We start from the raw sequence: 17,946 nt of genomic DNA, 5'->3' as shown, positions 1-17,946 counted from the left end.
ATTCCTCTTGAAGTATTTGGTTGAATTCCCCAGTGAAGCTGTCTGGGCCTGGGCTTTTCTTTGTGCGTTGTTGTTGTTGTTGGGTTTTTTTAACTGCTTGCTTTTTTAAAATGGTCCTACCTCTCTCCTTGTGGTTTGTGTGTTCCTGAGTAACTGTTCTCAGCAGTAGGATTTCATTACCCAACTGAGTTTACCACTAACATGTTTTTGAGCAACTCTTAACTACCTTTTTGGTTTGTCTGTTTGTTTGATTGATAAAGGCAAGGTCTTGCTATTTTGTTGACAGCCTGGTTTGGAACTCTTGGCATCAAGTCATCCTCTGACCTTGGCCTCCCAAAGTGCTGGGAGATTAAAGGCATGAGCCACCATGCCCAGCCCCACTTAACTACCTTTTTGGATGTACATTGGGCATATGTAGCTTATTGAAAACAGAATCATTCAACAATTTTGTAATTTTGTCTGAGGGGATAAGTATTTTCACAGTGTAAGTATTAAACATGAATTTTGTTGTTTGGAGTAGTTTGTTCATTGCTTGGATGTTTACCCAGAATATTAGTTTGGGATGTTAATATTATTTTCATGAGGACTTAATTTATATAGAGTAGCCATGGTCTATAATTTAATTCAAGTACATAGTTAAAAGTCTAGGCTCACTATAATTTTCACAGACAAATTAGGCACCATTGTATTCAGGTTTAGCTATTAGTTATATATATTTTAGAAACTAGTTTTTTCATACTAGTTACCCAATTACTAAATGATCGTGAAGACCATTTTTTAATTGCATTTGAGCAAAACATTTAAGATTTAAAACAATTATTTCATATATTAAAATATCTTTTAAAATTTTTGTTTAAGTATTTACAAAAGATAAAAACCGGTGATTCCATCTAGAGTACATTTTTAATAGTTAGAGAAATCTAAAAGGATCCTATAGCTTAGTGAATACATTATCATTCAATCAGGTAGAAACAAATTTTAAACAATGTATTGAGTTCCGGTTCTCAAAATATAGAATTATTTTCAGAGTCTAAATTTGGCACTTTTTTGTGATAGAGAAGAGATATTTAACATCACTATGTAAAGATAAGTGGTGGCAGCTATTCTATACTTTTAAAACTGTGCGTGTGTATATATGGTAAAAGCAACTTGATGTCATCTTGTGTGATTGTGTTAACCGAATATTATAAAAATCTACCTTTAGATTTAGCCAATTAAGTAATCAAATCATGAATTAATAGGAAAAAACATCCAATTGCTTCTTTAAAATATATAGACTCTTCTAAAATGAAGTTGAATTTCTTGTGAGGATTGTAAATGCAGAACATATAGAAAGCTTTGTTAGATTGATTTTTTTGTGTCTTTTTATTAAAAATTCACTGTAGTTGAAATGATCTTGTAGAAAAATACAGGACCTGGGATTAGGAGATTCCTTGCGATGTCACTAACTAGTGTCATTGAGCAAGTCAGCGCTCTCTGTCACTTGATTTTCTTATCTCTAAAATAATAATACCAACTTGCCTACCTCAGAATATATCTAAAAGGCATGAGATTAATGCAATGTGTTATTATTCCTGTTACTATTAACAGTAATAAATACCATCTCCCATAACTGGAATCATTCCCTAGTTCTCTGCTTTGTCACACAAGTCTTCCATGCCACCTGAGAATGAGTGCTGGGGAGAATCATCTGAAACACTGTTGGGTACATTGATTTATCACTGATTGACTAAAGGGGAGATTGCTTTATCTCCTGTAGGTTGACATTGTCTCACCTAGCTTGGTATCTAAAAAGCCCTTATGGAAGTTAGCGTTAACCATTTTCCTTGACACCAGTGACATAATTCTGCTGTGCTGGACTTTGCTGCAGGTGATTGGCTTCACTGACTCTTGTGGCATTTTATTAAATGTAGTGCACCCCTTTTGGTATTAAATATTAAATTTAGTGGACCCCCTCCACCTTTGTGGCACCTGAGTAGATGTAAAAGCAAAAGAGGACAGTGACAACCGTTACCAAAGAATTAAAATTAAATACTCATATGGTTTTCTGTTTTCATTTATGTTTTTTAAACTGTTGTTTTAATAAGTGGCTCAGCAGTGTATATCAACTGAAAGAGACACTATGGCTGATGAGTCAGCATTTCCAGGCTGCAACAATGGGTTATTTCTGAAAACAAAAATAATTTATCTAAAATCAAGAAAATATTCTAAGCTTCCATTGCAATTGTTGTTATATATTTAGAAGTTATAATGCTTTTAAAATATTTGGCTTTTAACATATTAATTAAGACTAGATGCAGTAACTTTTCTCTAATTATTTAGTTTGATCAGGAAATTAGATATTCCACAAAAGTGAATTTTCCAGATAAGGAAAACCTATTTTTAAGTGTTATTTGTAATGAAAATTACTACCATATACTAAAACCTTCTATGTTATGTGTGAAATGCCATCTGGGAGCCTGATATACATTGCCACATTTTATCTTTGTAAAAACCTTATGGGGCAGGTATCTTTTTTTTTTTTTTTTTTTTTTTTAAGCAATACTAAGGCTGTACAAGGTCTTTCTGTATCCAAAGACTGTTCTTTCTACACTTTCAGATTAATTTTTTAGGTAACATTTTCTAAAATAAATTTCAGTCTCCCCAACCTTATTTAGTAGGATATAGTGAGTACAATTTAATCTTACAGTGCTTTAGGATTTTCCTTTTTAGTATGGCTGTTAGCCCCTGACTGTGACTCGTAGAGCACGACTGTCCCTGCGATGAATGACCCGCTATACTGTATTACTGATTCTTGTCATCTCCCTTGCTGTCAAGATGTCTTATGTCAATGTGTCTGCCTCTAGCCACCTTCACCTGTCTTCTAACCTTCTGGCATAACGAAACTTGTTAAGTGTGTGAATTAAAACTAAAAGCCTTTGGACTCTGAATGAGGACCTATGTGCCCTCCTAGTAAGTAAATCCATGAATTTATGTCAACTATTGCAGTTCTTTATAGGTCGTTTTCATTGATTTGTAGTTTTACAACTTTACTTCAGAGGGTTAAGTTTGAATAGAAATCTGTCCTCACCGAATACAGCATATATAGTTTATGTGTGAAAATTACACCTAGCTAATCTAATATGCTAATGCTTCCTTAATAAGGTTTATTAAAGAGTACAATGTGAGTTGGTAAAAAGGACTATGACGGATAAAACTTTTGAATAAAAATAATTCTGCTTGTCACTGGTGGTACTTATTTTAAAGTTTTATCACTTAGAAGATTTATCATTATTAAGGCTACAGGATTCTATATATTTCGGAATTTTTTTTCCAGGATTACTTAGCTTAAATTGGTACTCAATCTTTTTATTAAATTTACAAGAAAATATTATTTTTATTGGTGAAAAAGTAAAGTGCTATAACTAAAAAGGAATTAGTCATTGGCAGGTATAGAATTTCATTTCAAAGTAGTTTAATTTTTGCCCAGTTTCTTAAAGTATATTGAAACAAAATAAACTACCTATTGTTCTTACTCACTGAACCAAGATTGTGCCACTGATAACCTTGGAAGATCTAACAGGAGGAAAAACAGGTAGCCTCTAACAAAATTAGTAGTGTGGATGGTGTTATGCTGAAAGTACTTTAAATGCAGACTAAATATTTAGCAAATAGACCTTAATGCTGTTATCCTCAACTCCTGTTTCATAAATCTTTCACAGGTTACTGCCAAATGTTGATCAGTGTGTAAAAATTATTTTTGGCTGTAAGAGTATACATAACTGTTAGGAGGAATCTGTCAGATGGAAACTTGAGCTGAGTGAGTGTTGTTTTTTAGTGTAAAGAAAATTTGGTGTGTATGGAAACTGAAGAACTAAGCCCATGAGTGAGTAACAGAGGCAGCAGAAACAGTTTTCCTTACTGACCCAAGACTAAAGAACAGCTAGGTGAGGAGGGCAGCAAGTGCCAATCCAACTTTATAGACCTTGTAACACCTCCTTGTGCTAGAGTGGACGTGGGGTAACAGTGATTGCTAACCTGTTTAGTGAAGTTTCTTAATCCTGTCATGTGTACCATCAAAAATTCTTTTACTCAGAATCATACTGTAAACACCAAAAAGTTGAGGACCACTGATATTTGCATTTTCCTTTTCCAATGAAGCATGTAGTTGTTATAAAGTTTAGTTTGGAGACCTTTCAGTTATATTAAATATTATGAATACAGACTTGCACTTGCATTTACTAATGTCTTTATTTGGGAATTAAAAGTTAAGTTCTATGTTACTATACAATTTCAGGAAAAATGCCAGCAAATTGATATATAGCACTGCTGAAGTCTACCGATTACTTTTTAATTGGTATTATAGACCTCATTCTGAAACCAGAATGTTTTATTCTCCTAAGTGTGAATATGCTATATGAAGTTTCTCTAATTGATTTGCTGTGCCCATTCCATTTGATGTATCATTTTTCACAATATTTCATAATTTGTGCTCACTTCTAATGAACAGAGTCGTTAGGACAGGCATGTCTAAGTACAACTGACAGCTAACATTAGGTGCCAGATGTAGTTTATAAAGCTATGTAGAACTGTAGAGAACAGTTTAAATAAATTAGCACCTGTACATTAGTCTCACTTGCTGGTAATTTATAAGCGAATCAGTAGAGATGACATTTAGGTAAGTCATTGATCAAGTTAACAGCTGCAAACCCACTGCCCAGCTGGGATGCCTAATTAATAGAGATTGCATTCCTGACCCAGTGCTTCTGGGTTGAGTCTGCAATCCTTTTATACTTTGACTTAAGCCTAAGAATATACTCAAATACTTTGCTTTCATTTTAGGAAACTGTTGAATATCAGTATTCTAGTTAAAACCTACAAATGGAAGAAATGTGTTCACTAATGAGGATTATCTTACTCCATTTCTTATTTGGATTAAATTTTTAAAATTTACATTCTTACCTTTTCTTTCTTTTCTCTCAGCACTTTTTTGTTTTGGATTCACATTAAGTATAGATGATATGCTGTAGTTCAATGGCCATTACTACCAGCTTTGTTGTAGAAATCCCCTATTCGGAGACTACTTGGTTGTTACTATTCTGTCTTGTAACAATAGATATGTTTGTTGATTTAGATCAATAACAATACAATACAGACTTTAACCTTGTAACCATTTAATGAAGTTTAAAAAACCTTGCTGAAATACATCTCAGTAACGTTAGTACAGTGCTGAGTTGCACGATTAAAATTAATTGACAGTAAATAAAATGAAATTGATAGTAAACAAAATGAAAATTTACTTCCTCAGGTGCACCAACCGCATGACACTGGGCATAGTATCCACATAGGCTACTGGCTATCATTTTGGACAGCACAGGTTACAGAGTATTTCCATTATCAGAGGAAGTTCTGCTGGACATGTCAGGATTGCTCCTTCATTTCTTCCCACATAAGAATTTGTAATTTTTGCCTTGTGTTGTTTACAGGAAAGAGAATACTTGGAAATATAAGTAATATTGGTTTACAGTTTCTATTTTGTCTTTCATTGAAACAGTTAAAAACACCTGAAGAATTGGCTTTGAAAACAGTTCAGAAATACTACAAAAGAGAAAAAAGAAATTTAGAAGTATAGAACATGGTTGCTTTTATCTGAATAAAACAGCAATGGGCAAGGTGCCATGGCACATGCTGTAGTCTCAGCTTCTTGGGAGTCTGAGGCAGGAGGATTTCTTGAGCCCAGGAGTCAAGGCTGTAGTGCGCCATGATCTCTTCTGTGAATAGCCACTGCTCTTCTGGTCAACACAGTAAGACCCAATCTCTCAAAAACAAACAAAACTTTATTAAAACAGTCACAAATTACAGAAGAACAAAAGGTTTATATGACTTTTATATGTATATACATATGTATTTATGTATTAATATGTATATTGCATGGATTTTGGAACCAGAATTGGGAAACATCAAAACACTCTAGTCTAATAGCAACAGCAGTCAATACTAATTTGTGTACTTTTTCTTATGAAAAATTTCATTCATACAGAAAAAGAGAAATTCTACAATGCGTACCCCTATGACTGTCACCTGGATTAACTTCTTAACATTTTGCTGTATTTGCTTCAACTTTAGGTTTTTTGGCTGCACTATTTTATTTTAAAGTAAAATACAATTACAAACATCGTGATCCTTCCCTCCTAAATATATCTTCAAAAAATTAGGACATTTGCCTATATAACCACAATATCACTATCACATCTAAGAAAATTAATCTGAGTATAGTCTGTAGCAGGAGGTGGAAAATTTTGTCTCTGAGTTTGTGTTTACATTTCCCTAGTTGTCTATAAAAGAGTTTTTATAGTTGCTTCTCTCAAGCACCCTGCAATCCGTTTGGTTGTTGATTTATTCTTTGAGTATCTGTTATGTTCTAATTCTGGAGTGAGAAATTATTGACTAAGACAAGGTCTTTTGCCTTCAAAAACACACCTACAGACACGACCAAGGTAAAATCAAAGATTTGGTAACAGCGCATGGGAAAAAGAACTGGTAGAAAGCAAAATAAGTTATTTGAGGAACAGTTTTGGATGTGCTGTTTGGATATGTAAATGGCAAAGTCCCTAAGGAAGTTGACAAATAGTTTAGAACTACAGAAATAGATTTGGTCTCTCTCCCTACATCAATTTGCTTGAAAGGAAGAGAATCAAAGATGGAACTCTGAGGAAACAGCACTTAAGGGATGAGCAGAGGTGTGTTTAGGAGAGATCAAGAGGAAACTTGCAGAGAGGTCGGAGGGGAATGTGGCTGCAAGAAGGAAGGGAGCCAGCAGCCTCATGCGGACGAGACCTGAAAGTAGGTCACAGGATTTGAAAAAAGGCCTCAGTGACCCCTGACAAAGTAATTGCAGGACCAGAATTATGGTTAGGCCAGATTGAAATCTGGGGAAGAAAGCAGTGGGTACTTAGGGGAGTGGGTGGTTGCTTCTGAGCACAGGAATATGAGTGAGAATTGAGTTGTTGATGGGCCTGGATGCCGCCAGGAGCACAGTCTTGTGTAGATGGGTGCTTCACATGATCCTTGAGGTTGTTCACAAATGTGGCATCATTGGTATGGAAGGGAGAAAGGTGGGCCTCACCCCTTTGTGAGTGCTGTGAGCAATGTGGAAGCTGAAGACAGTGACAAGGATGGGGAGGGAATGGAATGGCCAGATGGTGTGGACCTTGAAAGAGGCTCGTTCTCTGTTTGACTGAGGTGGCACCAAGAGGAGTAATGGAGAGCCCAGTGGAATAGGGAGGACTTCCAGATAAGGCTGCATTTGATCTATGATCTTGAAAGATCTTGAAAGACAAACAGCGATGTGTTAAGTGAAGAAGAACAACAGCACTATTCCAGGCAGAAAAAACAATTGGCAAAGGCATTTGTTTAGAAAGCAATAAATGACTGGATGACTGGTAAAAAGAGACAGATGCAAAGTATCACTGAAAAGAGTAGATGACCACTCTCGTTTGTACCCTCTGTGTAACCTGTAAGTATTTCTCTCATAGGTCCTGTGTGTATTATTTTATCATGCTGTTTTGTTTTATGTGTACTATTACAGCAGCTCCTGTGTTTGAGACTATGTATGCATCTGTCTCCACTGATAGAATGAGGTCAGGAGCCATATCTTAATATGTATCTTTCTAAACTAGCAGAGTGCCTAGAACTCAGGTGGGATAAATATTTGTTGAGTAAAATTTATTTAGGTAAATAATCTATTTCTTTAAGCACATTTGGCTTTTTCTCCTAATTTTACTACTAAATAGCTGGATGTCAGTGAAAAAGCGAATCTGTTATCTGAGAGAAGATTGGTTCCCTGGTATGAACAAAGGAGAGTATGTTATGAAATTAAATTTCAGAAGGTTCAGGTTCTGGCTTTGCCATTTATTTCAGTGTAAGCTACTTAACTGCTACTTCTTGGTCTGTGAAATAGAACTCACGAATGCATGCTATTTTATGTCATAAAATAATATGGGAAATTATGTGTTTTACATAAACTGAACATCTTTGTATAGTTAATTAATATGTATTGAATGACTACTGTGTTGTATTTTTATAAATACCTTTTTAAATCCTCACAATAACTAGATAAAGTTGATATCCTCGCACATCAGAATCACTGAGAATGGTAGTATTTGAAAAGTCTTATTATGGTTATAATAAGACACAATGAAGATTATGTTATTACTTACACTTTCATCATGTTTTCATGTTCACCACTTCTTTTCTTTTGAACTCTGCAGTGTTTAGTGAAAGTAAAGATTTTCCTGTTTTATAGCACATAATACTCTGCCCAAAACATATCTGTGAGGCTCTTCAACTCAGTACTAACACTCAGGAGTCTCTTGGTGTATATATTTGCTGTTTATCTCAAAAGGATATTCATCTACTTGTGTTTTAACAACTGTGTGGTAACTGAACGTTAAGCAGACACAGAAAGCAACACAATTTTTTTTTCATAATAGCCAGGTAGTCCTTTGTTTGCTTCAGAATTTGTAAAAAAAAAAAAAAAAGAAAGAAAGAAAAAGAAAAAATTCTGCATAGAATGCCCATAGGAGATAAATGGAAGTAATAGGTTAGGTTGTGTTACTACTATTCCACACATACTAAACAGATGGCAGATCGCGTGCCAGGAATGTGCCTTTTCTGTTTTGTGTGTTTTGTTATTTGGTTTAAAAACAACTGGCCTATTTTATTTCCTATTCCCTCTTTTGTTCGTTTTTCTTTCATCTTTTGTTTTTCATTGTTTTCACTGAATTTGCAATATTGCTTTTTACCTGACATGATATCTTTTGCTTTGTGGACCTTTTCACAGTATTTGGTATAGTACCTAATATAGTGAGGGATTGTAATTTAATAAGTGTGTATTAATTTCCTTTTAGCTGAGAAAAATTTTTAAAGGCAAAACCACATTTTCTGATACTTTCAAAAGACTTCTAGCAAATTCTTTGTTGGCTTATTTCATCTTTTTAAAAGAGAGATTGCCCGTAAGCCCTAGACATCCTTTGCAATCGATGCTTTCTTTTCAGTTTCCAACCATTAGCTTCCTCCTGACTTTTCTGTCTTAGTCTTCATGACAAATCCAGCTGTAGGTTGCAATTCTTCAATTTTTGTTTCCCGCTAGGATTCTATTCATTGGTTACCTAAGTTAACAGTAATTTTCATATTTGGAAATGATGCCAATGACAGCTTGAAACTTGATTGAATTGTCTCCTTTGTGGTTACAGTGTGTTCACTCTAAATTGAAGAACTGTGCTTAGTCTTCCACGCCGTGTAGTGTTCTGATCCAGGCCCTGGCTTCAGTGGCCCCTTTGCTAAGATGCCAACCAGCCTTGGGCTGCCCTGTATGACTGGGAACGAGGCCTGAGGTCTAGATGGCCCACAAGTGCTGTAGGCTAGTGTTGGCTTTGCTGAGACAGGTTGCATTTGGGGAAATCTTACTTATTTTTAAATTTTTAACATTTTTTCCCACCTTTTTATTTTGAAACTTTTCAGATTTCCAGAAAACTTGAATATTCATTGAACAAATATAAACACATACCCCCATCACCTAGATTTGCCAGATTTTAACATTTTGCCACATTTTCTTTGTCTCTTTTATATGTAAAACATTTTTTATTGATCCATTGAAAATTGCACATAAACTTAGCCCTGAAATATATCAATATATATACGTACATTCTTCATACCATTTTAAATGTGTACATTCTTCATACCACTATCTCCCACAAGATCATTATCACATCTGATACAATTATAATAATTCTATAGGCCATATATATAATCTTTATGAAAATTTCCTCAGTTTTCCCCAGAATGTCTTTAGAGCTGACTGCTTGTTTTGTAGAATCCAGGCCACTTGTCTTGTACAATTGTGTCACATCCTGGCTTTCTGCTTGCTTTCTCATGATCAGATTGAGAATGTATAAAGGATACTTCTTAGGTGATACTGTATACTTCTCATTGCATCCACAAAGTCTAAGAGGTACATAGTCAGTTTGTCCTGCTGTGACTGATCCCTCTAGTGGTGACCACTAGACCTCTTTGTTGTAGAAGCAGCCTTTTCCCTTTGTAACCAATCTATAGGATAATATTTTGAGTTCATGTGAATTTTCCATTCTGCAGTAACCTTTCAGCCAGTGGCTTTAGCATTTGTTGGTGATCCTTGCCTGAAATTGATGGTTAATTTGGAAGTTGTAAAATGGTGATTTTCTACTTCTGTCATTACTTTTACTTTTATAACATATTGTTCTGTAAAGTAGTTTTCTTTTTCTTCTTGCCCCTCCTCCCGAGTGTTTGTGTGTGTGTGTGTATGTGTATGTGTAGGTGTGTGCGTGCACATGAACGTGCATGTCACATATTCAGTGTGTTGTGAAGCATTATCATTATTCTTTTATTTTTAGAGACAGGGTCTTGCTCTACCACCCAGGCGGTAGTGTAGTGACGCTGTCATAGCTCACTGCAGACTTGAACCCCTGGGCTCAAGCAATCCTCTCGCTTCAGCTTCCTGAGTAGCTGGGACTACAGTCATGTGCCACCACACTTCTAAAAATTTTTTTTGTAGAGATGAGATCTCACTGTCTCTAAAAAGAGATAGTGAGACTGTCTCAGACTCGTTTTGTGCCTTGTCTGCCTTATGCCTAGAATCAGCCATTTCTCCAAGGTACTTGGTTCCTTATACTGGGATGTATGTAGAAACCAGCTGACCCTCCCGCTGCTCCTAAAGTTCCATTGCTTTATGCTTTTTCAGGGAACAGAACTAGGAAATAATATTTTTTGAATATTACAAGAAATAGTTTTTAAGATAAGAGTTTATATTGCTTAACATTATAGGGTTTTCCCTTTTACATTTGTATCTCTTCTATAATAAAATATTGGTCTCTATAAAATTAATATATTTACTTATTTGCTTTATGCCTCAGTATACATAAAATATTTCAGAATTATAATATCCATGTTCTGACTGGCCATAAGCCTACCAAGTAAAGATGAAGATTTCTTTGCAATTATTTTGTTGTTGTTATTTGTTTCCGGTTATATTCTTAGTTTCTTTATGAACATGATTCTTTCATATATAAAACATTTACATGCTTCAGAGCTTAACTACACGAGGGATGCCCAGAGGAGTTTGCCTTCATCCCTGTGCCTCTCCCTCTACTCTCACCCGGCCCTTGAGAAATGATTTTTATTGATTTCTGCTTATCCGTTTTGTGTTTATGTTGCAAAAAGAAGCTTATGCGTATTTCCCCCCTATACTTACATGCCTTTTCTTTTTCTATTTCTTACACCAAAGCAGTGTTCTAGGTACATTTCTTTTGTATCTTGGCTTTTCTCTGTTTTACAGCTCTATAGTACTAGACTGCACAAATGTGCCCTCATTTATTCAGCCAACCTCTTATGTATGGGGATTTGGTTGTTTTCAGTATTTTGTTCTCATAAATCAGTGAATAACGCATGCTTATGTTCTTTTGTATTCATAGGGGTGTATCTTCTGGATAAATTCATCGAGTCAGATGGCTAGGGAAATATATATGTTGTTTTGTTAGAAAGCTCCCACCTTCCTGCTGAAGAGGTTATAGCACCTGGCATTCCCACCAGCAAGGTGGCAGGGTGTTTTTTATAGCCTCACCAACAGTGTGCTGTCAGACTTTTGAACTTTTGCCAGTCCTATTAGATAAAAAGTGTTCTCTCAGTGGTTTTAATTGCACTTATCTTGTTTTGAGCCATATATTTCTTTTAAAAATATAATTTAATTCGTCAATCTTTTTTTTTTTTTTGAGACCGAGTCTTGCCCTGTAGCCCAGGCTGGAGTGCAATGGGGTGATCTTGGCTCACTGCAACCTCCGCCTTCCAGGTTCAAACGATTCTCCTGCCTCAGCCTCCTAAGTAGCTGGGATTACAGGTGCCTGCCACCATGCCCAGCTAATTTTTGTATTTTTAGTAGAGACGGGGTTTCACCATGTTGGCTAGGCTGGTCTCGAATTCCTGACCTGGTGATCCACTCGCCTCGGCCTCCCAAAGTGCTGGGATTACAGACGTGAGCCACCGGGCCTGGCCTGTCAATCTTTTTTTAAAAATTACTTATAAATTTTGAGTCATAGTTATGAAAGACTTTCCCATTTCTTAGTTATAAAGGAATTCACCCATGTCGTATGTATTTGTTTTTATTTTGTATGTGTAGCCCTCTCACTCGTTTGGAGTTTACTCTGCTATATGATGTGAGGTTTGGATTTCAGTTGTATCTTTTCCCAAATGGCAATCAGTCGCAGTATCACTTATTAAGGCTCATGTGTGTAATCCCAACACTGGTAGGCCAAGGCCAGAGGATCATTTGAGCTCAGGAGTTCAAGACCAGTCTGAGCAACATGGTGAGACCCTCGTCTCTAAAAAAAAAACAAAAAGAAAAAAAAAATTAGCTGGGTGTGGTAGTGCAAGCCTCTCGCCCCAGCTACTCCTGAGGCTGGAGTGGGAGGACTGCTTGAGCCTGGGAGGTCAAGGCTGCAGTGAGCATGATTGTGCCACTGCACCCAAGCCTCAGCGACAGAGTGAGGTCCTATCTCTAATAAAAGAAAAAGTCTACCTTTTTTCCCCTGCAGCAAAGGAAGGGGGTGGGTGGAGAGGGACCTAGTTAAAACAAAAAAAGTTTGCTAAAGGGGCACACTGATGTTTGATCGAGGTTTTTTATTTGTTTGTTTATTTTGCACTCAAGCCTGCGTGACAAAGCATGTTGCCCGGGCTGGTTTATAACACCTGGCCTCATCCACCCACGTCAGCCTCCCTCAGCACTGGGATTACCGGCATGAGCCACTGTGCCTGACCTAGGTTTTTTTGTTTTGTTTGAAGTGTAATTTTGTTCTGAAAAAAGCTGAATGAGAGAATGAAGCTTGACCCAGAGACACAATTAGCCTTCCTAATATGACTGAATTTATACCCCCAAATTATAGACCTCTCCTTTTGGGGGCAAAGTCTGATCCAACTCATTTACTATGTGGGTAGGCAGAGAAGGCCCACTCAGAACAGGCTCTCTAAACGAGCAGAAGTGTACTTAAATGCACTACCGGGTCCCAGGCTGTAGACTCTTCATCTAGCACTGTTCAACAAGAAGGAAGGTGTACGTTTTGTTGTTAATGGTGAGGCAGGGTATTGGAGAAGACACTATACAGGCTTAAGCTATTGTTCTCAGCTGGGAGGCAGTGCTGCTCCCTAGGATGTAGGGGCATTTGGAAAGGTGTGGGGGTGAGATTTATCATGAGCACTGGGTATTACTGGTGTCAACTGGAAAAAAGCCAGGAATATTAAAGACCTACAGTATGGGAGAAGGGTGCCTGTGATGGAGCTGTCACACCCACAATGCTAGTAACATCCCTATTGAAAAACAGACATGGAAGAAGAACTTGTTTGGGAAGAGTGTAGTTTAAAAACTCTGCAAAAAGGTGAAAGACCATCTGAAAACATCAGGAGTGTCATAGTGGGTGAGACTTAGAGCCTGCTCTTTGCAGCCTGCTCTTTGATATGTGCATGACCAGCTGGGAGCTGGAACAATTGCTCTTAAGCACATTTCCACAGAAGCTGGACAGGAGCATCTCTAAGTGATCCTTTAAAAATAAAAGAGAGATTATTTATGCTTTCATATTCAAGGAATGACACATTTAAAGCTCACACTTGAAAATTGTCAATAACCAGTTTAATAGTTAAATTTTTTTCTTTTTGGATGAGTGTGTAGTAATTTATCATCCCATTGAAACAATTATGAAATAAGATAATGCTTTGAAACTCTAATTCAATGTTCAGCCTACAGAAAGCACTCTGTAACTATTAGTTCTAACCTTTTTTATATAACAGTTGTTAACTAACCTTTGTGTATATTTTCAGAGAGCTATTGCTTACCTTTTCCCAAGTGGTTTGTTTGAGAAACGAGCCAGGCCAATAATGAAGGTAGTTATTTTAATTACCATTTTAAAAATTTCACTTTTATATGTTACGATAATTATCTAATACGTTATTAATTTATTTTACAGCATCCTGAACAGATTTTTCCAACACAAAGAGGTAGGTTTGTTCAAGAATGAGATAAACAGTTTTTTCTTTACCGTATTTCCTTGTCAGGTTATGTATCAACAGTTGCTCACATATTGTAGGGTGGCCCCCCTGTGTCACGGTAGTTGTGAAGCAGGTCAAAAAATTTTGTAACTAACAATGAATGAGTGAAGTTTGCAAACCATATCTTTTAAATTAAATACTACAATTAGAGGGGGTTAGAGCTTATGACTATGTGCATGTCACACTAATTATTTGCATTCCAACATGTCCTTTGAGGGAGAGTTTGGTACAGAGCTGCTGGCAACTAATTCAACTTCTGTTTATAGAAAATTTAAAACTTTCCTTGATTTTGGGAGCACATTTTCACTGACTATAGATTTTCTTTTCTGTTCTCTCAATACTTTAATGATGTAATTCCATTGGCTTGTCTTACGTGCTTCTAGTGAGCAGTTAGCCATCTTCTAATGGTGTCTCCTGTTTTCTCTGGCTTCTGTTAAGATGTTCTCTTTATCTTTTAAATGTGTAAAAAAAGAATCTTGAAGAAAATGCACAGCAAGCTTTAAGGTTGCCAAGAAATTGAGTAATATATTTACTATACATTAGAAGCCTCTTATCCAGTGAGGACCAGTAGTTCTCTGTTAACTTAAAAAGTATTAAAGCTAGAAATCATTTCTTTAAAAAAGCACTCAAAATGTAACTTGAACTTACCCATCAAGCTTTTGCTGTGACCCTAGAGGTTTGGTGGTTGTGAGTGTGTCTGCTCCTCCCCGTAGCTTTTATATAACCATGCCGCTGATGCATCATCGCAGTCTTTCACTTTTGATTTTCTTTTTTTTTTTTTTTTGAGACGGAGTCTTGCTCTGTCGCCCGGGCTGGAGTGCAGTGGCCGGATCTCAGCTCACTGCAAGATCCGCCTCCCGGGTTTACACCATTCTCCTGCCTCAGCCTCCCGAGTAGCTGGGACTACAGGCGCCAGCCACCTCGCCCGGCTAGCTTTTTGTATTTTTTAGTAGAGACAGGGTTTCACCGTGTTAGCCAGGATGGTCTCGAACTCCTGACCTCGTGATCCGCCCGTCTCGGCCTCCCAAAGTGCTGGGATTACAGGCTTGAGCCACCGTGCCCGGCCTTTCACTTTTGATTTTCTTGCAGTGGAGCAGTGAACTTACACTTCCTAAGAAATCTGAGTGCAGAATATTTTTGTATTTCTATAAATTCTTCCCATCAACCTCACTGAAGTTGGCATGACTTTTTTTTTTTTTAGCAACTTGCCTTTTTAGAGCATTCAACGTAGTTTTCCTAGAAGTAGGAACTTTATGTTTGCACTCATATTTAATTTATTTATGTAGTACTTAATTCATGTATTTATAGAAATAAGTACAACTGCAATAAGATAGGCTTGGGAGTAAACACAACTACTAGTAAGCATGAAACTCAGCAGCAAAAATGTGTGGATCTACTTGAGAATAGCTGGGTGGCCACAGGTGCTCAATGTGCAGGCCGTTTTATCAGTGTGTTTAGAATTAAATAAAAATTGGTAAGATAGCAGATATTTCCATAGAAGACTTATTTATTTTGCAGTGGTATTTCTGCTAAGTCCTATTTTAATTCAAAGCTAGGAATTTATTCTCTCACTCCAGTTCACTCTTGGAAATGATAACTTTTAGTTTGAATCTTGTTATAAATGTTTTGAATCTTTGTATAAATATGCTGTATCATTGGTATTTCCTCGATTCTTAGACATGGTTGATTATAAATTATACCATCAATCTAACAATAGCTTTTGGGGAAATAATAAATGAAGACTATGTTAAAAGTACACATCAGGCCAGGCACCGTAGCTCAAGCCTGTAATCCCAGCACTTTGGGAGGCTGAGACGGGCAGATCATGAGGTCAGGAGATCGAGACCATCCTGGCTAGTATGGTGAAACCCCGTCTCTACTAAAAAATGCAAAAAACTAGCCGGGCGAGGTGGCGAGCACCTGTAGTCCCAGCTACTCTGGAGGCTGAGGCAGGAGAATGGCGTCAACCCGGGAGGCGGAGCTTGCAGTGAGCCGAGATCCGGCCACTGCACCACAGTCTTGGCAACAGAGCAAGACTCCGTCTCAAAAAAACAAAAAAAAAGTGCACATCACTTTTGCAGATAGAACTCAAGTGTTACAGAAGTAAAACTATGCACAGGGCACAGTAACTTACATTAAATACTTAGTAGCTTTTCAGTAAATGTTTGTAATGACAGTGATTTTTTTCTTCTTCTTCTTTACTGACTCTTCTATTTTTTTAACCTCTCAGGCTCCCCACCTATTTCTCTGTCTCTCTCTTCGCTCTTTGTATCTCTGCTAGTTGCATCTCTTCTTATACATCTGCCCCCAAGACTGGTTTGTTCTTTCAAATCATACCAGCTTCTCAGTATTAGAAGTTTATTGTTACTAGCAACCAGGTTGTAACAACTGAAACTTCTGTATATCCCTGCAAAATGCCCATGTGTTATTTTGAAAATATATCACTTCTGGTAGGATTATCTTAAGTTGTAGTTTACTATATGTAGCTATATGTAAACAGTACTCCTTTAGAATTAGTAAAATATTTTTTGTTGCTTATGTACCTACCTCCCAATTTTGTTGTATTTCGTAAATATAGGATAAACTGATTTTTTTGTATGCCAAAAAAGTACCAGTGAATTTTAGATTTGGGTAGATTATGACACTTATAGCGTATTAATACTTTCCTTATTAAAAGATGGAAGCTTCTAGATTGAGTTAACATAAAACTCTTGCTCTTTATGGTTTAAAGCAAGTGATACAAATATTAGGTGAAACAAAGATAACTACTGGGTCAGCAGGAGCAAAGAGTAGCGTCTCATATTAGACAAAATGGAATTCAAGGAGTGTGAGTAATACTTCAGTGAAACAAGAATGTTAATTTATGTTGATAAAACCTAATCTCCATTGAGTAGATTTGATGACCACAAACCTTTTTGCACCAACATTTAGCATTGAAATGTTTAAAGCAAAAGCTGTTAACTAAGGCTATAACGAATTTGAATAACACAGCAAGATTTTATAGTTACAGATACAAAGAATACATTTTCTATGCAGAGGCCTATGGACTATTACTAGAATTATGATGTAATTGACCATAAAGAAAACCTAAAGAATTCCAAGTAGTAAAAATCATATCATTAGATTTTTCTGAGTTAAAATCAGTAAAACCATATTACTGTTGAGTTAAAGAGAAAATCAAACTTGAGGTTACAGACATGACAATGAAAATAGTTCCTATTAAATCCTATCGAATATGGACATTGTATTATATAGAGACAAGCATATATTTGTTAGAAATTAAGAAAGACTGAATATAAATGAACTAACTTTTCAGTTCAGGAAGCCAGAAAAAGAAAAATCGAATAGAGGAACATAGTGAAGAAATTTAAAAGAAGGGGTATGATAAACAAAACCATGTCATTCTTTGAAAAAGCTAGTGAAGTCAATCAACTTCTGGCAAATCTGGCCAGGGAAAAAAGAGAAAACATAAGAGGACAATATTAAGAATTGTAAATAATAATAGTCAGACAGTAATTTTAAAGTATACGATTGTTATGGGTAACTTTCTTCTAACTTGAAAAATCTCTCAAGTAAGAATTGTTAGCATTTATAGAAACAGAGTAGGCCAGGTGTAATTCTAAGTGCTTCCTATGTGTTAACTTACACTCTTCACAACAGGTTTATTAAGTAGATAACTGTAATTTTCCCCACTGTACAAATGTAGGAATTAGAAGCACATGGAGTTTTAACTTACCAAGGACATAACAGCCAGGAAATGGTTGAGCCAGAATGTAGGGAGGCCCAGGCAGTTGTGGCACACACGTATATGTATGACCACCAGACTCAACTGACTCTCAG

The 17,946-nt window shown here is 36.5% G+C and overlaps 1 protein-coding gene across 1 annotated transcript in view; it reads left to right on the top strand.

Moving 5' to 3' along the window:
- MRPS9 (mitochondrial ribosomal protein S9) overlaps positions 1-17,946 on the top strand; it is a 56,601-nt gene that overhangs the window by 13,806 nt on the left and 24,849 nt on the right. Inside the window, exons 3-4 of the mRNA XM_023211318.1 lie at positions 13,879-13,941; positions 14,025-14,055. Of these exons, the coding sequence (XP_023067086.1) occupies positions 13,879-13,941; positions 14,025-14,055 (94 nt within the window). The remainder of the gene's footprint in view (positions 1-13,878; positions 13,942-14,024; positions 14,056-17,946) is intronic.

Source organism: Piliocolobus tephrosceles, chromosome 15 (genome assembly GCF_002776525.5).
Source record: "Piliocolobus tephrosceles isolate RC106 chromosome 15, ASM277652v3, whole genome shotgun sequence".
Classification (NCBI taxonomy): domain Eukaryota; kingdom Metazoa; phylum Chordata; class Mammalia; order Primates; family Cercopithecidae; genus Piliocolobus; species Piliocolobus tephrosceles.
This window is presented reverse-complemented; position numbering and strand designations above follow the sequence as displayed.